Source organism: Martes martes (genome assembly GCF_963455335.1).
Source record: "Martes martes genome assembly, chromosome: 8".
Taxonomy (NCBI): domain Eukaryota; kingdom Metazoa; phylum Chordata; class Mammalia; order Carnivora; family Mustelidae; genus Martes; species Martes martes.
Genome location: NC_137895.1, coordinates 91,936,273 through 91,959,286, shown reverse-complemented (window position 1 = coordinate 91,959,286; position 23,014 = coordinate 91,936,273). Strand labels below are relative to the sequence as shown.

Here is a 23,014-nt window from a genome sequence, read left to right as displayed (position 1 = left end):
ACAGTTTATCCTTGAGCAACATAGTTTGAACTGTGCTGGTCCACTTATATGTGGCTTTTTTACAGTACAGTACTGCAAATATGTTTTTTTCTTATGATTTTCTTAGTAACATTTTCTCTAGCTTTTTTGTAAGAATACAGTATATATATATGTAACATACAAGATAGGTATGAATAGACTTTATATTATCAATAAAGCTTCTCAACAGTAGGCTATTAGTAGTTAAATTTTGGGAGAGTCAAGAGTTATATACAGATTTTTGACTGCACGGGGGCAGGTTGGGGGGGAAGGTCTGTGTCCCTAATTCCTGTATTGTTCAAGAGTCAACTGTAGTTAGTTGTTTTGCTTTGGATGTCTGTTATTTCGTAATGGAGCTATAGCTAAAACCCAGGTTTCCTTTCCAAATTCCAGGTTATGTGCTCTGTCTTCTACATCATTAGGTAAAATTGTTCTAACTTGAATTTTTCCTATTCTACCCTTTTGAGTGGTTAAATCAATGAATTGCTGCCTTTAAGATCCTTTTAATTTCTTTAGTTTTTCTTTCCAGCTGCAGGGTTAGCTAAAAATATCCTGATGCTGAAGGGTGTGAGAAAATTGCCATACTGTTTAATTTTATAATTATTTTATAACAAATGCAGAATATTTGCTTTAGGCCAGATGTCATTTTAAGTGCTTTTTAAGTGTTGACTTAATTAATCCTCACAGCAGTCCTTTGAAATAGGTACTATTATTGTTCCCATTTTACAGATAAGGAAATCGAGGCATAGAAACATTGAATGATTTGGCTGGAATCACACAGGTGATAAGTGGCAAAAAAGGGCTTTAGAAATAGAATATACTAGCTTTATTCTATAGTTACATAGCCACGCTATCCACAAACTAGTGTTGCTTTGCAAATTGGAGTTCTGGCTAAGAAGTGTTGCAGATGGAGATCAGGAACAGTTGAGATCAGCCCTCTAAGTTGCTCCTGAAGCTCCTCACATGAAATGGCAAAGACACTCCGTATAAAAAAAAGGTAATGAAGACTTCACTGATGTTGGAAGTGGGGTGATAGTTTAGTTCTCAGTTTCTCTTCCTATGCATTCTCCTAAAGTAGCATTCATATAAATAGATCTGAGAAATGAATATAACAAAGTAGCAGTCATGATCCATCTGATTCCTTTGAATGGTGTCTCATCGTCTCATCTCACAGCCTTGTTAGGTGATCTGCCTTCCTTTTCTTTCTGGTTTCCTCTTTTTTTGCTGTTTTTTGTTTGTTTTGTCTTGAAGTAAAAGAAGAGGGCAGCTCATTAATTCTAGCAGTTCTCTCACAAGGAGGAAAGAAACTATTTTTGTTCTGTTTTACGTTCATATTCGTGGAAGAAAGGACTTCAGCCTGAGGGAATTCCATTTTCCTCTTTTTTTTTTTTCTAAGATTTTATTTATTTGAGAGAGCATGAGCAGGGGACAGGTTCAGAGGGAGAAGGACAAGCAGATTTCCTGCTGAGTGCAGAGCCCAGTGTGAGGCTCGATCTCAGAACCCTGAGATCGTGACCTGGGCTGAAGTCAGATGCTTAACTGAGTGAGCCATCCAGGCGCCCCTCCATTTTCATCTTAATTAAGATGTGGACGGTCACTCTTTGTTGACCTTGGATAGGTTTTTTTTCCCCCTAAGATTTAACCTTAAAATATAGCCAGCCAGCCATTGTAGAAACTTTTTTTTTTAAGATTTTTTTTTTACTTTTTTTTCAAGATTTTATTTATTTATTTGACAGAGCATAAGCAGGGGGAGCAGCAGAGGGAGAGGGAGAAACAGGGCCCCCAAGGAGCAGGGAGCCCGACGCAGGACTCAATCCTAGGACCGTGGGATCACGACCCAAGCTGAAGGCAGATGCCTAACCAATTGACCCATGCCAGGCGTCCCTAAATATTTTATTTATTTTATTTTTTAAAGATTTTATTTATTTGTATGACAGAGAGAGAGACAGCGAGGGCAGGAACATAAGCAGGGGGAGTGGGAGAGGGAAAGCAGGCTTCCCACTGAGCAGGGAGTCTGATGTGGGGCTCGATCCCAGGACTTTGGGATCATGACCTGAGCCAAAGGCAGATATTTTACCATCTGAGCCACCCAGGGGCCCCAAAGATTTTACTTTTAAGTAATCTCTACACCCAACATGGGGCAGAACTCACAATCCCCAGATCAAGAGTCAGATGCTCTACTAACTGAGCCAGCAGTGTACCCCTGCCATTATAGAAACTTAAAGATGATTTAAAAGTGGAAAAATTATTTATGAAGAGATTTTAACATCTTTCTTCTCTTAAGGTGATATATGCCCCTCTAGCCTTTTTAGAACCAAACCGCCACACCAGCCAACCACCCACAGTTGAAAGGTCTGCTGCAGGGCTGATGTAGTCTCTGGGAGGTGGCCCTTCTATAACAGGGGAACTGTGGGACCACAGAGTGTGGAATAGAACTTACTCTCATGTTTTCTCTTGTTCACTTTTTGGTGACTAGTAAGAAAAGGTAAAATTATTTCTTAGGTGCTAGGTCAAATTCCCATTTGCCCCATGTAGGGTGAAGAGACTAAAGGCCTGTTTGTGCCACCTACTTTTGCCCAGATGGTCCTCAGTGAACCAGAAGAGACTCTTTAGGAAGTTAATGAAAGGAGTTAAAGACAGTCCTGGTTAACAAAGCTGAGGCAGCCCCCTTTACTTTAGAGGCATAGTAACTTACCTTGTACTCTCTGAATTTAGCTTTGAATTCATTTTTTTTAATTTTTAAATTTTTTTAATCTTGTTAGTTTTTGAAGATTTTATTTATTTTAGAGGGAGGTTGTGTGTGTGTGTGTGTGCATTTGGGAAATGGGAGGGGGGCAGATGGAGAGATAGAATCTCAAGTAGTCTGCACACTCTTGATTTTGGCTCAGGTCATGATCTCAGGGTGGTAGGATCAAGCCCCAGTTGGCTCTGTACTTGGCGCAGAATCTGCTTAAGATTCTCTCTCCCTCACCCTTTTCCCCTCTACCTTCTCTAAAAAAACAAAACAAAACAAAAAAACATAGCTTTTCTGAAGGATCTCTTCCCTTTTCAGCTGTCCCTGATGCCCCAACAAAAGGTGGAATACTAAATTCTAAAAAATCTCCAGCCTTACTGAACTCTCACCTTAGGTGTGTGGTGTTTTAGAACTTACACAGTACTATGGCTTCAAATGATTTTTAGCACAATCAAACAACAATGCAGTAGTTACTACAAGAAAAGGTGTTATCTGGCCTTTTGGCAAAAAGAAGAAAGGTTTGATCTTGCTCCTGGATTAGTTTGTCTGTGTATGTAATCTTTTTAGTTTGCAAAGTGCTTTCACAATATTGTAATTTAATTATCACAAGACAACCTGTGAGATATGTGGTGGGTATTTAACACCAGTTTTATAGATGAGAAAACTGAGGCTTAGTTTGACTGTCTCATTTTATCTTCAAAATAATCTTGTGCAGAAAAGTTAATCTTGTCAAACTTTATAGCTGGTTAGTAGTATAATTGGTCGTCTTTTTCAAAGGCAGTGTTGAACTTTCTGTTGCAACTCAGCAGTCTTCTCATAGAAAGTAACTTTTCTTTTGGGGGAAAAAAACCTATCTCTAAACAGAAAACATAGGTTAGCTACACTATTCATCTTTGTAGTGAAGAATAGCCTTGAATCTCAGACCTGTCTTTACAGTTCTGAAATATATCTTTAAAAATTCCTTTAGTACAGTTGTGTCAGTGATAAACTCAGCGTTTGTTTCTCTGAAATGTCTTTTTTTCGCCCTCTTTTGAGACTTTTTCCTTACCTGGATATACAACTTTAGCTTAATTATTTTCTCTCAGCACTTGAAAGGTAATTTTCCAGTTTTCTAGTTTCCAAACGCTGTTTTTGAGTGGTCTGTCCATTGTTACATTGTAGGTATTCTGTTTTCTCTGTGCATTTTCCAGAAACCTGTGAAAGGAGGCCTCTGCCTTTGGGCTGCCCTAGACTGGAGGGGTTGAAGTGCTGCCAAAAGACTAGATGCAGGAGAGTTCTTACCAGCAGGGTGAGGTAGTTGATCAGTTTCCTCATTTGCTTTTCTGAGGCCTACCCAGAACAATTGACAGCTAGATTGGGATGGCCTAGGTACTCCCAACAGTTGCCCCTCTGACATTTTCTGTGCCTAACAAAGCCCAGGCAGAAGCCCAGATGATGGGAAGGAGCCTCTCCTCAGGGAATGCTATTAAAGCTATGGATGCAAGACACAGAGTTAGGTCTGCTATTGCTCCAGACTGGGAACTCCTTCAAAGCTGTTCAGGGCCTTTCACAGCTCTTTTTTATGTCAGACTGTCCTTGGAGGCTAAGATGAAAAGAGATGAGTCACTATAACTCCTTTTTAATATTATAGGAGGGAAGAGTAACTGTTGCATAAGGTTTTGTGTTTTCTCTGCAGAATGCATCTTGTCTTGTTCTTGCTGCTCGGCATGCCAGCGCTTCCCCTACGGTAAGGTTTGGAAGGGAGAATCACTGAGGCAATCTGATCCTGGGATTGTGGGGTGGGGAGCAGCGGTTGGTTACCACCTAGCCTATCATCATTATCCTAAATAACTCTAAGAGGTGTCCGTTGTTATTGTTGTTATAAACTATTAGTATTATTACTATTTTAAGAAATAATTCAGTAGTGTAGTGAGATGGAAATATCAAATATTTTCGCCTAATTTTTTAAGTTGTAGTAAAATATGCATAACAGAAAATTTTCCATTTTAACATGTACAGTTTAGTGACAGTAAGTACAGTCACGTTATTGTACAACTGTCACCACTATCCATCTCCAGAACTTTTCATCTTCCCAAATTGAGGTAGCCATTAAATAATAAGCTCTCCATTCCACTCCCTCTCTAATTCTTTTACCTTCATCTGTGCAGAGTAGTTGACCAGATTTCTCTGGCAGATTGAGAAAGCCAGATTTTTAAAAGCAGCCTTAACGTACCTACTTTGTAGGAAAAATATAATCAACACTTTGATCATCACTTAACTTCTCTATTTCTCTTTTTAGAATTTGAAAGATATATTGGCTGACCTGATACCTAAGGAGCAGGCCAGAATAAAGACCTTCAGGCAGCAACATGGCAAGACGGTAGTGGGCCAGATCACTGTGGACATGGTAAAGATTATGGGGTTTTGGCTGGAAAAAGTAGCTCTGTAATGTGCCTCAACAAAAAATACCATTCTCTTCACTGACTATTCAGAAGCATCCAGGCATCCTGTCCCATATATGGAAATGTTGGCACTTATGATGTTCGTTAGAAATTAGACTGTTCTGGGGGTGCCTGGGTGGCTCAGTGGGTTAAAGCCTCTGCCTTTGGCTCAGGTCATGATCTCAGGGTCCTGGGATCGAGCCCCGCATCGGGCTCTCTGCTCAGCAGGGAGCCTGCTTCCTCCTCTCTCTCTGCCTGCCTTTCTGCCTACTTGTGATCTGTCTGTCTGTCAAATAAATAAATAAAATCTTAAAAAAATAATAAAAATAAATAAATTTTTAAAAAAGAAATTAGACTGTTCTTTTCTGTAAATTTAATAGTTGAGCCTAACCTAATTTATCTATGGGAGGGATGAATAAAGTTTCTATTCTTCTTCCCAACCCCTCAGCTTTGGGGGCCGGGACTATTAGAATTAATGCTCTGCTGATCATGCATTTATACCACAGCTCTAGCAGACCAATTAGAACAGTTTTAGGACAGCTTATTCTCCAGCCCGAAGAGTCTGAGCAGCTCAGATGATGATTCCACAGCAGTGTTTATTTTAGCCTGTGATCTCTATCTCCTTTCCCTGTTATAGATCCCGTTTTTGTTTTTGTTTTTTTTCTCTTAAGATTTTACTTACTTATTGGACAGAGAGCACAAGCAGAGGAGTGGGGCAGGCAGAGGAGAAGGAGAAGCAGGCTCCCTGTTGCGCAGAGATTCCCAAAGTGGAGCTCAATCCCAGGGCTCTGGGACCATGACTTGAGCCTAAGGCAAATGCTTAACCTTAAGTCTGAGCCACCCAAGCACTCCTATAGATCCCATTCTGTTGACTTTGGTTGGTGGGAATGAGAGGTAAGACTGGATAGTTAAATAAAGATAATGATTTTTCAGCTTAAACTTTTCATTTCCAATGTTAGTGGTCTTCCTTGCAAAGTTTTTAGTTAACTCCTCAGAAATCTTTCCAAAATGAAGTGTTGCAAGTCAGAGAATACATTTCATCTCTCAGATCCCGTGAAACATTAACAAGCTCTAGCCTGAGTTATTCTGACTACTGGTTACATCCTGTCTTTTTCTTTAGATGTACGGTGGCATGAGAGGCATGAAGGGATTAGTATATGAAACATCAGTTCTTGATCCTGATGAGGTAAGAGAGACCCGTATGTCAACATTAATAATCACTGAGTTTACTGACTATTCGCACACCCTGGATTAGATTGGTGAGGGTAAGGAAAACAAAGCATCTGCCTTCATGTTTTGGAAGATGGAAAATAGGTACATATGGAATAACTGAAGAATAAGTCTACTTTTTCAGTATATCAATGAGTAAAACTAAAAGTACCAAACAGAATTAAGTCATGTGAAGATTTAAGCTTTTAAAAACAATTTTTTTAAGCTTTAGAAATTTTAACTTGTTGAAAGGTCTGATAAGAGAGAGTAGTCAATTATGTGACTTGTAGGCTGATAAATTTAAGATTTGCACCTCTTACTCTTCTCTCTCAAGGGCATCCGTTTCCGAGGCTACAGTATCCCTGAATGCCAGAAACTTCTGCCCAAGGCTAAAGGGGGTGAAGAACCACTGCCGGAGGGCTTATTTTGGTTGCTGGTAACTGGACAAATCCCAACAGAGGAGCAGGTAAAGCAGAAAGCTATTGGCCCTTCTCATTCTCTTCCTCCTTTGCCTTTCTCTAATCCCAGACACTTAATCCTGATCTGGCTCTGGGTGGTGGTTTATAGGGATGTGTAGTGAGGGGAAGGAATCACAGCAGAGTTCTGCTGTATCAGTGGACTGGGTTGAATTCTCTTGGACTTTCTTTACTCAGATGTCACTGTCTTTTTATTTCTCTTCTTTTCCTTTGCCTAGTGTTCTGAGCAATGTCTCCCTTTCCACAGGTGTCTTGGCTCTCCAAAGAGTGGGCAAAGAGGGCAGCTCTACCTTCCCATGTGGTCACCATGCTGGACAACTTCCCCACCAATCTACACCCCATGTCTCAGCTCAGTGCAGCTATTACAGCCCTCAACAGTGAAAGTAACTTTGCCCGAGCATACGCAGAGGGTATCAACCGAACCAAGTACTGGGAGGTAGGAAATTTTGATGGCAATGATTGATGTGTGGTGGAGATTCAAAGAATTTGAGTGTGAAGGAAGAAAAAGGAATGTAGAATCTTTAGGAGAACTACTTCTCTGAGTTATGCCAGAAGCTCATTTAACACATTTTTATTTTAGGCTTGCTTTCTTTCAGTCCTTAGGATTACACAGATAAATAGAACATGCTTTCTATCATCAAGTTTATGGATTTGGTTAGGGGTGATATACGTGTAAAAAAATTACAATTCAGTAATCTTGCTGTAATAGAGGTATTACACAGGGCTGTTGGAACACTGGAAAGGATGTAACTTAACTGGAGGGTCCCTGAGGAAGATTTCGCAGAGCAGTCTCACCCTAGCCCCCAAAAGTCCCTTCTTCTTCAAATAAGGAGAACCTTGAGAACGTTAGGTGAATGGCACTAAGGCAGTTCTAGAGTCTAGGAGGACTAATGCCAATCAGCCAGTGTTCTGTACTGTCCCATTCAAGATACCTCTCAGGAGCAGAAGGATGGTTAGTATCCTGGAAGTGGGATCCAGACACAAATGAGCTTTATTTTCTGAAAATGAAATGTGATTTTAATAGTTCGAACTGGTCTGAGTATGTGAAGACTGTTGTGCCTTGTCCCAATGCATAGTACATAATTCCTTCCATCCTCTTTCCAGTACTCCACATGGTACCCACAAACACTGGGTAAAGGACAAGTTATCCAGCTAGGTTTACAGCAAGACATCTCATTTTCTTTTCTTGTTTGGAGACAGATAATACAGAACAGATCAGTTCCTTTTTGCAGAGCAGGTACGTTAGATGATTTGACCAGGAGAAAGCCCCCAAAGAGTTCACTTGATGCCTGGCACAGAAGAGCATGCATCGCCCACTGGTCTGATGCAATCCTCTTGGGGTTTTGGCAAATCCTCCCTCATTTGATTGGTCAATATTTACTCAGTGCCAACTGTGTATAAAGAATTGTGTTTGTTGTTGGGGGAAAGAGGGAGAGTGGGTTTGAAATTAGTCTGGTTGGCATTGAGAAGGAAGGTATAGGAATGATGGAAAATACACACTTTCACAAGAGCTTAAAATGTATTTAAAGCCATACATCAGCAGGCTCAGAAGTTTGTAGAATCTGAATATATTGCTTTCCTTTTTTTTTTTTTTAAAGATTTATTTATTTATTTATTTATTTGTCGGAGAGAGAGAGAGGAGTGAGAGTGAGCACAAGCAGACAGAGTGGCAGGCAGAGGGAGAAGCAGGCTCCCTGCCGAGCAAGGAGCCCGATGTGGGACTCGATCCCAGGACGCTGGGATCATGACCTGAGCCGAAGGCAGCTGCTTAACCAACTGAGCCACCCAGGCGTCCCTCCATTTTCTTTTTAAAATGCTGTTCAAGCTTGTTATTTGTATGGGTCACCATAACAGAAAAGGTTAAATTGAGATGAGCAGTTCTCCTATTGTAAAACTTGTCTTTTAGAAATTTACCAGCAGATGTGGCTGTTAACTGCTTACAGTGTTGTCTTGACTGTCATGAGACGGGGAGAAAACAGCTTCTTCATACTTTACAATAGATGCCTGTAAGATATTTCCTAGGCATCCAAACATGCTTCATTGCTTTATACTGTTCTTTACTGAATTGTTAAAATGAATCTTGTTTCAACATATATCATTGCTTGTTTTGCCATTATCTCTTCATGAGATGTCATGTGAGTGTGGTTGTCGTGAGGTGAATGTGTTATATTCCAGGACTTTGCCGATCTTTTGGAGAGTATTTATAAGCAGTACTGATGTATTTGTCAGCCGTAGGGTATGTGTCTGATGAGTTTACAATGCACAAACACTAGCACTGGTAACTGCTTTAGTTCAGTAGAGCTTCATGCTCTTTTGCTATTACATGTTGTATCTCTCTCGGTGGTCAGACACACTATTTCTTCTCAATTCTCTGCCTTGATTAATTTAACCATAGGTTACTTAAGTAGAAATGCATGACATCATTAGGCTGGTTATTTCTGTTTGAAAATTTATGTCGAGGGGCGCCTGGGTGGCTCAGTAGGTTAAGCCTCTGCCTTTGGCTCAGGTCATGATCTCAGGGTCCTGGGATCGAGCTCCGCATCGGGCTCTCTGCTCAGCAGGGAGCCTGTTTCCCCCTCTCTGCCTGCCTCTCTGCCTACTTGTGATCAGTCAAATAAATAAATAAAATCTAATAAATAAATAAAAATTAAAAAAATAAAAATTTATGTCAAGGAGTTTATGTATGACCTGAGTTTTTACTAGAGCCATCAGTCAGTTCACACTGGTTTTCTTTTTTTTTTCTTTTTAATGTATCCCTTAAGAGGATGATTTTCAGCATGTAACATTTCTTCCATGACAGAGATTAATAGTATAATCTATTGAGTTGAAAAAGTTAGGTCTCTTGCTGAATGACCTCAATTCACTCATGACCAGCAGATTCCTATGATGCAATCAGATGTTTAATTATGAAGTAACCTTAAGATATTGAATACAGGGACACCTGGGTGACTTAGTTGTTAAGCGTCTGCCTTTGGCTCAGGTCATGATCCCAGAGTCCTGGGATTAAGCCCTGCATTGGGCTCCCTGCTCAGTGGAAAGCCTGCTTCTCCCTCTCCCATTCCCCCTGCTTATGTTCCCTCTCTCACTGTGTTTCTATCTGTCATATAAATAAATAAAATCTTTTTAAAAAGATGCTGAATTCAGTAAAATTTGCTAAGTAGCTGGCAGATCAGGTTTTCCTGATAATGCCACCTTTATAAAGCCTATGAATGGTATACATAGGTTTTGAAGTATTTATAATAAAATCATCATCCAAACACCTGAAAACTTTTGAATACATGCCTGATATTATGCTTAAATTCTTTTTAATCATTATCTGATTTAATCCTCAGAACAACCCTATGAGGTAGATGTTATTTGTTATTCTCAATTTACTGAATGGGAAAACTCAGGATTAGAGAAGTTAAGTAGCCCAAGGTCATGCAGCTAAAAGTGATAGAGACCAGATTCAAACTTGAGTTTCCCTCACTCTGGGGGCTCTTCACCATTAATACTAGCTTGCTTCTTTTTCTTTGTCTCCTTAAAAATGATTGAAAGTTAACTACCTGGCCAGGATTTTGGTAGCCATGGAGATGCTGGCTCACATTGATGATTATAGTCAGCTTTGTGGGTTTTTTTGTTTTTTTTTAAAGATTTTATTTATTTGACAGACAGAGAGCACAAGTAGGCAGAGAGGCAGGCAGAGAGAGAGGAAGGGAAGCAGGCTCCCCGCTGAGCAGAGAGCCCGATGTGGGGCTCGATCCCAGGACCCTGGGATCATGACCTGAGCCGAAAGCAGAGGCTTTAACCCACTGAGCCACCCAGGCGCCCCCCCCTTTTTTTTTTTAAGATTTTATTTATTTGACAGAGAGCACAAGTAGGCAGAGAGGCAGGCAGAGAGAGAGGAAGGGAAGCATATAGTCAGCTTTGTAACCTTTATTCCAGATAGTTGTGATGTTGGCATGTCTTAATTGTCTTTTTAATTCCAAGGCTTGATGAAGAATGTGTTGGTACAAATAGCTAATAGCACCTCAGTGTTACCTTATTAAAAAATAAATAGCAGGAGTTTTCTGTCATTTTTTTTGTTTTGTTTTGTGTTGATCTCTTCTTGACTATACAGCATTGACCACAGTAAGGATCCCACATTGTCATACCTGGTCTGATACATGTTGGTTTATAAACTTCATTCTCAGTAGTGGAAATTGACACACAATCTCCTTTATGTATTTTCTTTTTGATGTGGCCATTCATACTTTCCAAATAGTTTTGCAAGTTAGTATATATACCATAGATAACAATTTGTCTAGCCCAGGATCCTGTTCTTGGCATTGTGCTAATCAATCCAGGTCTCTTAGAACTGCATATACTTGATGCAGGCTTCTGGAAGTAACCTACTTCCTTGGGGGATATAAAGGAGGTATAGTTAATAGTATGATTGTCATATAAGTAATCTCCTGAGAACTTGCAAGTGTTAGGCTGAGTATTTCTTGCTTCAAGTAGCTCTTTAACTTATTGAATCCAGCGGCACTGACAAAATTCACTATTTGATACTTTTTAAAGTTATTTTAAAAAAGAAAATGCCAAAATCCTGTCTTGTCCCTAAGGAACTTAAAATCCCTTTGAGAAGATAAAATTGAGACATAAGAGTTGAGTAAGCTATTAATATCACGGGTGGCTAGATTATATGTTTCTATCTTTTTAAAAAAGATTTTATTTGGGGCGCCTGGTGGCTCATTTGGTTAAGCAACTGCCTTTGGCTCAGGTCATGATCCCAGGGTCCTGGGATCGAGCCCCATGTCAGGCTCCTTGCTCAGGAGGGAGCCTGCTTCTCCCTCTTCCTCTACCTGCTACTCTGCCAGCTTTTGCTCTCTCTCTCTGTGTCAAGTAACTAAATAAAATTTTTAAAAAAAGATTTTATTAATTATAAAGATTTTATTTTTATTTATTTGACAGAGAGAGAGATCACAAGTAGGCAGAGGGGCAGGCGAGGTGGAAGGGAAAGCAGGCTCTCTGCTGAGCAGAGAGCCCTATGCGGGGCTCAATCCCAGGACCCTGAGATCATGACCTGAGCTGAAGGCAGAGGCTTAACCCACTGAGCCACTCAGGCACCCCAAAAGATTTAATTTTTAAGTAATCTTTACAACCAGTGTGGGGCTCGAACTTATAACCCCAAGATTAAGAGTCTTATGCTCTACCAACTATGTTTCTCTTTTTTCTTTTTCTATGTTTCTCTTAATAAATGAACACAATGCTATTTATCAGGTAGTCTTTTTTTAAGTTTAAATTTCAGTTAACATACAGTGTAGTATTAGTTTCAGCTTACAATATAGTGGTTCAGTACTTCCATATATCACCAGCTGCTCATTCGGGTAGTCTTCCTAAAAAAACTTGAAACTGAATCTACTCAACCCTTTAGATCTAACTCTCAGTTTGTAGAAAATACAGTAGACAGAGGAACACGTTAAATGCTATCACAGGTATATAACCAGCAAAATCTAAACTGGGAAGTTCTCCAGAATGAGTGATCCAATTTTCCACAAATAAATTGCAAAGTTAAAAAAGGGAGAGAGGGGCACGTGGGTGGCTCAGTCATTGGACGTCTGCCTTCAGCTCGGGTCATGATCCCAGGGTCCTGGGTTTGGGCCCTGCATCGGGCTCCCTGCTCGGCAGAAACCCTGCTTCTCCTCTCCCACTCCCCTTGCTTGTGTTCCCTCTCTCACTGTGTCTCTGTCAAATGAATAAAATCTTTAAAAAAAAAAAAAAAAAGGAGAGAAAGAGCACAAGAGGGAGCTTAACATTGATTAAAAGAGACTTTAGAGGGCACCTGGGTGGCTCAGTGGGTTAAGGCCTCTGCCTTCAGCTCGGGTCATGATCCCAGGGTCCTGGGATCGAGTCCCGCGTCAGGCTCTCTGCTTGGCTGGGAGCCTGCTTCCTCCTCTCTCTCTCTCTCTCTCTCTCTCTCTCTCCCTGCCTCTCTGCCTACTTGTGATCTCTGTCTGTCAAATAAATAAATAAAACCTTTAAAAAAAAAAAAAAAGACTTTAGAGGGGCACCTGGGTGGCTCAGTGGGTTAAAGCCTCTGCCTTCGGCTCAGGTCATGATCCCAGGGTCCTGGGATTGAGCCCAGCATCAGGCTCTCTGCTCAGCGGGGAGCCTGCTTCCTCCTCTCTCTCTCTCTGCCTGCCTCTCTACCTACTTGTGATCTGTCAAATAAATAAATAAAATCTTTAAAGAAAAAGAGAGACTTCAGAGAAGCATGAGATGATTGCAGTGTGGGCTGTTTTCAGTCCTGAATCAAATAAATAAGGTGAAGGGCTTTATAATCAGGGAAATTTAAATACTGAGTAGGTATTTAATGATATTGAGGATTTAATTTTTTTACTGTGGGATAAGGGTTTTGTGATTTTTATTTATCAATAGCCTTTATCTTTTAGAGATAATATGCTTAAATATTTATGTGTTGGAATATATAATGTCTGGAATTTACTCACAGTAATTTGGGAGGGGAAAGTAAGGGTGTAATGAAACAAAAATGTCCATGAGTTAATTGTTTAAGCTACATGATGCTTATTAGCTGAGTGGGTAACTTTGGGCAAGTTACTTGACCTGGCCAAGCCCCAATTTCTTCATTTATAAAATGAGGGATGTATTACCTTATAGGACTATTGTGAGAAAAGAAAAAAAATGCAAATAACATACCACAGCACCTATTATATAGTAAGTGCTTAAAAAATGGAAGCCTTTGTTATTAACTAACAATTGAATGCCACTGTTTGACCCTTGGCATATATGGTGAATTTTTTTTGTAAGGTGGAACATAGAATTAATTGTTAAAACCTAGTGTCTTAGGTCATTCATTGAGTCATGTACTGGGAAAGATCATGATTACACGTAAAAGGCTTCAAAATCTGACTTTGGGGCGCCTTGGTGGCTTAGTCAGTTAAGTATCTGACTCTGAGGGGCACCTGGGTGGCTCAGTGGGTTAAGCCGCTGCCTTCGGCTCAGGTCATGATCTCAGGGTCCTGGGATCGAGTCCCGCATCGGGCTCTCTGCTCAGCGGGGAGCCTGCTTCCCTCTCTGTCTCTGCCTGCCTCTCTGCCTACTTGTGTTCTCTCTCTGTCAAATAAATAAATAAAATCATTAAAAAAAAAAAAAGTATCCAACTCTGATTTTGGCTCAGGTGTCCTGATCTCAGGGTCATGAGATCGACCCCTGCATGGGATTCTGTGCTCAGTGGGGAGTCTGCTTGAGATTCTCTCTCCCTCTCCCTTTGCCCCTCCCCACCAATAAATAAATAAATCTTTTTTAAAAATCTGACTTTGGCATTTAACTGAATGCTCTGAGCTTTAGTTCCCTCACCTTTAAAATAGAGGTCACTATGTGGTAAAAATTGGAAATTTTTTTTTAAGATTTTATTTGTTTGGGTATTTTTTTTAGATTTGGGTATTATTATTTTAAGATTTGGGTATTTTAAGATTTATTTATTTGGGGGGTAGCTTAAGCAGGGGGAGCAGCAGAGGGAGAAGGAGAAGCAGGCTCTCCGCTGAGCAGGGAGCCCAATGTGGGGCTTAATTGCAGGACTCATGGATCATGACCTGAGTCTAAGGCAGACACTTAAGTGACTGAACCACCCAGGCACCCCAGAAATAATGTGGTTTGTTTATTTATTTATTTAATATATTTATTTGACAGATAGAGAGAACACAAGCAGGGGGAGAGGGAGAAGCAGGCTTCTTAACGGAGCAGGGAGCCTGATGTGGGGCTTGATCCCAGGACCCTGGGATCATGACCTGAGCCGAAGGTAGATGGTTAACAACTGAGCCACCCAGGTGTCCCCAGAAATAATGTTTTAATATACATAAGACATACATGAGATCCTGTGTGTGAATCCCCTAGTGCAGAGCCTGGATCATAAAATTATTTGGTTAAATAGTTATTGTTGTTAGCCTCCATATATAATCGCTGAGCATAACACCATCAACCAATCCATGGGGGACAAAGAGCAACCTTGCCTAATTCTTTTTTGTTGATAAATTCTTTTCTTTTTTTCTTCATTTTCCTCCTCTCCTCAGTTGATTTATGAAGATTGTATGGATCTGATCGCAAAGCTACCTTGTGTTGCAGCAAAGATCTACCGGAATCTTTACCGGGAGGGCAGCAGTATTGGGGCCATTGACTCTAAGCTGGACTGGTCCCACAATTTCACCAACATGTTAGGCTATACCGATGCTCAGTTCACTGAGCTCATGCGCTTGTACCTCACCATCCACAGGTAAGCTAGACCCAGCAACCACAGCTACCAGATGCCTGGGTTGGTAGAAAATTTCAAGAAAAGTTCCTTAACATTCTCATCTTCTGGGAACAGGTGGCAGGCAACAAGGAGATGGAAACATGGCGTAAGGGATCACACAAGGCAAAAAAGGAGTCTAGTAAAGGAAGTCCAGAGGTGTGGGGAAATTACCATAACCACGATAAGAACAAAGTAATGCTTCTAAGAAGCTTGGGAAAGGTGCTGGTTGCCACAGTAGGTGATCTTTCAGCTTTCCAGGAGCTCCCTCTTCTGGCCATTGCTGTTAAAGCTGGAGTGAGAGTGTGGGAGCTTGGCATACAGGCATCATCAACCAGTGACCTCTCCAGCCCTGTGGATTAGTGAACAAAGGCTGGTAATGAGGTTGGGACTTCTCTTACCAGAACTTTTCTCCTTTCTTACTTCTCCCACAGTGACCATGAGGGAGGCAATGTAAGTGCCCATACTAGCCACCTGGTGGGCAGTGCCCTTTCAGACCCCTACCTGTCCTTTGCAGCAGCCATGAACGGGCTAGCAGGGCCCCTGCATGGTTTGGCAAATCAGGTAAGACTCCTCTTCTTTTCCTGCTCCCTGTTTTTCTTACTCCCGTGCTTCTGATCTTGGCATTCTCTCCTGGCATATGTATTGATACTATCTTATTCCCTAAACCTTACCCACAGGAAGTACTTGTTTGGTTGACACAACTACAGAAAGAAGTTGGCAAAGATGTGTCAGATGAGAAGTTACGAGACTACATATGGAACACACTGAACTCAGGACGGGTAAGCAGAGATGCTTAGTAGCTAGGAAAGAAGCTAAGACCCAAATTGTACAATTTGGAAGAACAAAGAATAGAATGAAAGAGGTCCCCTAAGTTAGAGAAGACTTCCCCCTGGCCCCATATTTGTCTATCCTGAAGAATTTAGAAAAGACAAGAACTTCTACTTGAGAATACAACTGGCTTTTTACCCTTGCTCTTTGCAGGTTGTCCCAGGCTATGGCCATGCGGTACTAAGGAAGACTGATCCACGATATACCTGTCAGCGAGAGTTTGCTTTGAAACACCTGCCTCATGACTCCATGTTTAAGCTGGTTGCTCAGCTGTACAAGATTGTGCCCAATGTCCTGTTAGAGCAGGGCAAGGCCAAGAATCCTTGGCCCAATGTAGATGCTCACAGTGGAGTGCTTCTCCAGGTGAGTCTTCCCTTCCCTGCATTCCCTTTAATTTGTGCCAAATGTTAATGTTCTCTGCCATGCAGAAAATCAGAGCAAGGACTAGTCAGAGCAAAGATTCATGCCTTCTTCCTTATTCTTTCGATAAAGTTGCGTATGGGGGAGGGCAGGTGCAGGCAAGAGGAAAGGGCTGTTCTCTTTTCAGAATCCTAGTTACTGTACTTTACCTAGTGTCATTTCTGTTGAAGGCTGAGTTGGTTAAGGTTTCTATCACCTGGGACTTGTGCATGCCATTACCTCGGGGCCTTTAACAAAACTTTTCTCTCTCTTATCTTACAGTACTATGGCATGACAGAGATGAATTACTACACAGTCCTGTTTGGGGTGTCACGGGCACTGGGTGTACTGGCACAACTCATCTGGAGCCGAGCCCTAGGCTTCCCACTAGAGAGGCCCAAGTCCATGAGCACGGATGGTCTGATGAAGTTTGTGGACTCTAAGTCAGGGTAAAACTGAAGACTGGGGGAAACTATCAGAAAGTGAGGGAGCTTTAAAAAAAAAAGTATAGTTTTGTTTTGTTTCAGGGGGCTTTTTAAGACTTAAGATTAAATTGTATCTGAGGCACTGATAATAAGTTTGAGGTTAAAATATAAATTAAGACTTTAAAAGATAAAAAGTAACCCCTTCTTCCCCAGCCAGTTCCTTTCTCCTGCCTGGTGAGTTGCCCATCAACTGTAGGGTGACCAGGACTAGTGCATGTGGTATGGGTTAGGTTTGGGCCCCCCCCCCACCAACTCTAGAGTGAGAATCTGGCTCTCCTTTGCCTGGGTCGAAGCTGCAGATTCTCTGCAACCACTTTAGAGCTTTTGGTTCTACTCTCTCCAGCCCTCCGGAGGCCAGCAAATCAGGACTCTGGCCTCTTCTGTTTCCATAGGAATCATGTTGGATTGTCAGCTCTATCAAACCCATTGCTCTATCCCATGCACACAGACACTTCCTAGCAAGACCTGTGGTTAGTCGAACATCTTTGGCACTTTTTTTATGCTACCAGGTGACCATAAAGGCCATGGCATTCATTGTGACGGGCACCCAGTATTTGATTTTTTTAATTATCCCATGAAAATTAAGATCTGGAGTGTTCTTTCCCCACTACTTTAATACGACCCTCCTTGTAGATTTTCTGTACCTGCTGCACCTCAAGCTGAAGGTGCTCCGGACCTCCCCTTCTTGGTCCTCACAGAGACCTCTTTCAGCAGGTTGTATATGCCACTGTCTGAGCTGTGGTCCTTCCCAGTCATTTGGCTTTATCAGTGCTTAACATGAACTGAGTTTTCACTTCCGCGGAACACAAGCCACTATCTTCTGACTTTTTTCCCCCTTTATTTTAATATGCTGTGGGCCATTGAATAAGGACTTGGGAATGACTAGCATGGTATCTTCATAGTCTGGTTCCAGGGATATGGGTACTTCTTTCTGAGCAGGGAAATTTAAGATTGGATGTGGTTTCCTTTGAGTATCAGGTCCTGGGGCTGAGAACATTAATAATAGGCTTCCCTTCTCTTTCCCTGCTACCAGGAAATAGCCCTTTATTTATCAAGTTCCTTATCCAGCCCCTTCCCCAAGAGCTCACAGTACAGTGTTTGTTTTTTAGAAGCCCCATTTGCACAGGTTTTCAGTGACTCAGAATGCTCTACTGCCTTTTCTTTAAGAAAGGATTGAAATACACTCCTACTGTGCCCCCTTCCTCTCTTGCAACTCCTGCCTGTGTTTGTGTGGATCCCTAATCCCTAGAACCACGCTGAGATGGACACATTGTCTGTATACCCCTGGGTAACTGTCAAGTCATGATCCAGACTTCAGGTTGTTCTGTATAAAATGCAAAATAAATGTTTTTATTAACAATGCTTGAGCCTGCTATTAAATAAGGTCTGTAAGAATCTCTGTTATAAAGTAAGGAATCTGGCTAGCAAGATTCTAGACTAAGTGGGTTCTAAGTTATCCTATACATTCCTTTATCTTTACGTGGATTTGACATTCATTTACCCTAATAAGACAGGGTCCCTGTGAAATTTCCAAAGAAGAGTTCTGTTTTTCCTCAGGGTTAAAAGTCCTTGACCTTTAGCCCCCCATCCTTCCTAATTTTGTTGTAAGATAGAACACTCGAGGACCGTAGCTGAGACCTCACAACTGCATATGTGACTAATCCAAGGAAACTGGTGCAGCCCACTGGGTGAAAAGAACAAAACCATACCAAGGGCACACAGAAGAGGACTGCTAGCTCTGGATCTGAGCCACTAGAGGGCTCTGGTACTGTGTGGAATGCCTCCTCTTTGTAGTCTCTTAAGGAAGTCCTCAAAGTAAGAGGTGGTGCTAAGACCATCAGCTGTATGGTAGATCTGATGCCAGATTATCCTGTCCTGAGACTCCTGCTACAACTGACCTTCTGAAAAAGTCTATAAATAGCCAAGGGAGTGGGTACTAGGTCCTGGCTTGTAGAATGTGCTACTATAGTTAGCAGGGACACTATGTCCAAGAGGCCTTCTTGCACCTTTATTCCCCTGAGGAAGGAACCCATGACTTTCTTCTACTCTGGTATATCCACATCATTCCCCCAAGACAGTATAAAAAAGCTAAATTCATACTGTCACATTTGATTTATTGAAATTTTATAAAAACTCAGCCAAGTAGAAGAAAAAGATACAATCCAAGAGTACAATTCTCTTCAGTGCTTTTTTTCTCCTTGCCCCTGGGCACTGATGTTAAGAAACCCCCTCACTCTCCACTAACCAGGCAGCATGGAAATATTCTTAAAGTGAGGTCATGGATTTCAAGCTGGGGCCAGATCTCAGGCATTTCCTGAGGCATCTCAGGCAGGCAACAGTTATTGACCACTCGATACCTCTGTCAGAGGAAAAAGCTCAGTTTATTCATTCCCTAGAAAGTTGCTATCTTCCCCTGGTCAGATACTAAGACACCTTGACAGGGTCCAGAGACAACCAACTGTCCTGATTATAATTCATTGTAGGAAGGCTGCAGACATCAGGCATATGGGGCTCTCAAGATGAGCCTGACCATTTCCTAGGCATGTCTCCTTTCCATAACCTCCTGCCTTTCTGCCCCAGCATTTCCAGCCAGCTTATAACCCAATTTCTGGGGAAGTGAGAGGGAGAACATCAGTATGAACACAGACTCTTCCCTTAGATTGGAGCAGGAGCCAAATGAAATAAATAAGAGAATTGGTTGGGAGGGAAAGTAGAGGAGAGGCCAGGGAACAATCCTGCCTCAAGTCTGGTGCACCTCATGGAACATCAGTTCACGGGGGATGGCTGTTTCTGGACCAAACTTGGTAGCTGCCCGACGCTCAAAGGCAGCGACATTCTGCTTGACAACCTCATCAAAAAACATGGTAGCCAGCTGAGAGTGCAGCAGAGAACGAAATTCAAAGGAAATCTGGAATAGGTAAGAGACAGACAGAAACTACTCAGGACCATGTTGGATAGTTCCTGGCCAAACACAAGGATACTTACTATTCAGTGTGTTTTCCTTCCCTCCCCCTCCAGTTCCTTAGATCCCTTCAAAAGCCCTTACTTAGGACTGAGCACAGAGTACAAGTCTGATGTAATCTCAGACCTGTAGAAAGTGTCATTGACTTGGGAAACGCTAAGTGCTAGCTATACTTAATAACTTTCATAGTACCTCTGCCCAACTCTCACAACCCAGTTGTAGCTCTATGCTACACAGCCTCTCGACTCACCGAAAAGTCCACAGTGCAAGTTCGGGGGTAGGCAGGAATACCAGGGCTGAATCGCCAAATGGTCTCTAAGTGGTTGAAGAGCTTGGCATCAGTGCAAACAGCCTAGAAGAGGGCAGTCAGGTAAATAATATTACAATGGGATAAAACCTATAGTAGGTAGAGGAGGGTATAAGAAAGAAATGTTTTCTTCCCCTTCTAATGTTTTTTTTAGGAGAGTATTTGACACATGGAGATACAATCATTACAAAGAAGGCCAAAATAGCCCTTACATGTAAAAACGCTAGAGAACACAAAAACTTTGCTAATTAATCCCTCCCAGAGCCTCACCTTGACCATGTGAGGTTTGACCATGGAAACAGCAGAGGTATAACGTTCCACAATAGGTGGAAAGCCAACCTCTAACTGGGCCTTCAGGTGACCTTTACGGCTAGATACCACCAAGGACTTCTTACACCAGGGCACAAACTCACGATACTCCTGGACATTGGACACCACTTCAAACATCTCCTGCATTGAGTACCTAATGGAAGGAATCAGAGAGAGGCCAAGGGACTGCCAGCTGGGTCAGGTTCCTCCTTGCCCTGATTGCCCTCCCCCCACCCATGTCTTTGCCCACTAACCATTCACCTTCAAGAACTAGAGATCCCAAAGAAGGCTGGATGAATGACTTCCCAAAAACAAGCATGGAAATTTCCATGATGTTAAGATGTTTTGCAGTTCACAGAATGCTTTTGTATTTACTATCTATTTTGATCCTAACAGGGACCATTTAGGGGGAACAGAGGCTATCAATTTTACTGGTGATCACACAAGAACTCAGATCCTAGCTCTACAACTTTCCAAAAATGTAGTCCTAAGTAAATTACCTGTGCCTCTGTTTTCTCATCCCTAAATCAGAGTTAATAATAGTACCTGATTCATAGGTTTTTGAGAGAATCAAATGAGAAAACCTACCTAAAACATTTGAGTAGCCTAACTACTAGCAGTAGCAAGTGCTCAGTAAGTATTAGTATTATATCTTGCCCATAAACACATTTAAAAGGTCGGCAGAGAAATAATACCCTGTTGTCTTATATTGTCCAAATCTAATCCCGTTTCACTTAATGCATATGCAGGGCAACCAAGAAGAGGGAAATTAAGATTGGAAGGCTGGCAGAGAAGGATAAAGTATCAGTAATAATAGCTTAAGAGAGAGATGGCCAGGGATGAATCTTGCCCACTATTGCTACCCTTACATTCTAGCTTGGATTTAGTCATTTGTTTGGGGAGGAAGGGAATATGGAAGAATGCTGGACAGGGGAGGATGCTCACCCCATGATCCTACGCTCAGAGTAAGCTTTTCGCTTGTTGGTGAAGGGGGCAGCAAAGCCCATGAAGGAGCGCGTGGGAGGTAAGCCAACCTCGGCCCCCAAGACCTGGGCAGCCCGGGGCAAGAAAAGGCTGCAAGACATCAGAAATCTACGGACAAAAGGAAAGGAGAGAGGACGTCAAGATTCTTTGTATTCTTCAACCATTCCCAGGGGAAGGGGAAAGGGGGTGGGGGTGCATCCCAGAGGAAGGTCATACGAACAAACACAAGCGTTTTCCCCAGCACCTGCTGCAGCCCGACAGGCTCCCTTGCCAGGCAGTCACGAGTGCGAAAGGTCGAGGGCGGTTGAGGACAGTGCCGGGGGAGGAGATGGGGAAAAGTGGGGTGCATGCGAAGCGTAGTTGCCTTGCAGTGTGGGCTACGATACTGTTAAAAGCTAGGACTCAGAAAGTATCCCAGTCTCTGGGGCCTTGCCAAGCCGGGCGTTGTCAGGGCGCCCGCGAGGGGCACGTAGTGATTGGGCACCCATCCCGGGTACTTCCCCTTACGAATCACTTGCAAAAGCATTCCCCAAAGCTCTACGTGAGACCCATAGGTAAGACCACTGCCGCCCCACGCCGCGCCCGCACCCCAAAGTTGCAAGCCTCCGCCGTGGAACTTCGGGCCCCTGGGCGACCCCCTTGCCAGCCGCGCAGACGCTCGCACCTCCCTCTCACCTCATTGGTCGCGGCGGTCGCGGAGGGCCCGGGGGCGGAGCCGGGCGCGTGCCCGGGCGGAGCGTGAAGCCGCAGCAACGCTGAGCCGCCGCGCGCGTCCCGGCTGGGAGCCGCCGCGCGCCCGCCGAGGCCATGCGCGGGACCGACGCTCCCTTGCCCTCTGGGCTCTGACCCCCGCTGCGCCCTCCTCACTCTGGTGGAAAAGCGGCAGGAAGCCGCCGCCGGGCGGGCTCAGGGTCCCCGAGAACAGGAGCGCCTCGGGGCTGCAGCTCCTCTCGCCCTGCTCCCGCCCGGGCGGCGGGGTAGCCTAGAACTGAAGCCGCGACCGCTGCTCCCACAGCTCCCAGTACCCCCACGTCACGCCGTTGCTATGGCTCGGAACCGGGAGAGGGAGGAAGGAAGGGGACAACGCGGCCTTTCGGGAGATGTAGTTTCACACCTCTAGCGAGAAAGGGCGCAGGAGTGAGTGTATGAGAGGCTGCAGAGATGGCCAGGAGGAACGGAGTCGCCTGGCAAACTACTTGGCGAGTCTGTGGTCACGGAATGGATACATAAGCACAGAGGCGACTTCGTGGGCGCGTCATCGTCAGACATCTGTTGATCTTCTGAACGTCTCTTTTAGAACCATTATTATATTCTTCCTCGTTCATGAGTAGAATTTCTGTTAATCTTTGTAGCCTCTATAGTGCTTGGTACTATGCTGTATATCTTTGTGAAAGGAAATTAATCTTCCGAACTCTGGGCTAAGGTTTTGCATAATTTCCTCTCTTGATATTGATAGAAAGAAGGGGGCGGAAGAACCAGACTTAATTTTAGGGGCGAAACCCCTCTTTGTCTGGAAGTGTGCACCTGAAGGGTGCGACCTCAGGGCGGGAACCCAGGCAAAGAAATATCACTGTACTGCTTTCCATCCTGATACAAGTAGGGAAAACAATGCTC

At 42.9% G+C, this 23,014-nt stretch overlaps 2 protein-coding genes across 5 annotated transcripts in view; one reads left to right on the top strand and one right to left on the bottom strand.

Moving 5' to 3' along the window:
• Positions 1-18,200, top strand: part of CS (citrate synthase) — a 26,109-nt gene extending 7,909 nt beyond the window's left edge. The window contains exons 2-11 of the mRNA XM_080811209.1: positions 4,428-4,478; positions 5,031-5,138; positions 6,293-6,358; positions 6,716-6,847; positions 7,105-7,293; positions 14,909-15,108; positions 15,558-15,687; positions 15,804-15,905; positions 16,108-16,317; positions 16,636-18,200. Coding sequence (XP_080667335.1) covers positions 4,428-4,478; positions 5,031-5,138; positions 6,293-6,358; positions 6,716-6,847; positions 7,105-7,293; positions 14,909-15,108; positions 15,558-15,687; positions 15,804-15,905; positions 16,108-16,317; positions 16,636-16,806 — 1,359 coding nt within the window. The 3' untranslated portion in view covers positions 16,807-18,200. The remainder of the gene's footprint in view (positions 1-4,427; positions 4,479-5,030; positions 5,139-6,292; positions 6,359-6,715; positions 6,848-7,104; positions 7,294-14,908; positions 15,109-15,557; positions 15,688-15,803; positions 15,906-16,107; positions 16,318-16,635) is intronic.
• Positions 14,511-23,014, bottom strand: COQ10A (coenzyme Q10A). Of its 4 annotated transcripts, none has more exons than XM_080811211.1 (5): positions 22,076-22,447; positions 21,362-21,508; positions 20,378-20,570; positions 20,051-20,152; positions 14,511-15,475 (listed from the first exon to the last, which is right to left on the bottom strand). In XM_080811211.1, the coding sequence occupies exons 1-5, from the start codon at positions 22,207-22,209 to the stop codon at positions 15,410-15,412; spliced, it is 642 nt and encodes a 213-aa protein (XP_080667337.1). In that variant the 5' UTR covers positions 22,210-22,447; the 3' UTR covers positions 14,511-15,409. The 4 variants fall into 4 exon arrangements, with proteins under 4 accessions (XP_080667337.1, XP_080667336.1, XP_080667339.1 ...); XM_080811210.1 differs by lacking the exon at positions 14,511-15,475 and adding an exon at positions 18,163-19,746 and having other exon boundaries at positions 22,076-23,014; XM_080811213.1 differs by lacking the exon at positions 14,511-15,475 and adding an exon at positions 18,163-19,746 and having other exon boundaries at positions 21,989-22,085.

What these genes read in the sequence shown, in the direction of transcription:
- COQ10A (XM_080811210.1), bottom strand. Translation starts at nt 22,209, where the DNA reads ATGGCCTCGGCGGGCGCGCGGCGGCTCCCAGCCGGGACGCGCGCGGCG. An exon ending in CGACCGCCGCGACCAATGAG is followed by an intron (nt 21,509 to 22,075) that starts GTGAGAGGGAGG and finishes TTTTGTCCGTAG; the next exon opens with ATTTCTGATGTCTTGCAGCC. An exon ending in TCAAACCTCACATGGTCAAG is followed by an intron (nt 20,153 to 20,377) that starts GTGAGGCTCTGG and finishes GCCCTCTTCTAG; the next exon opens with GCTGTTTGCACTGATGCCAA.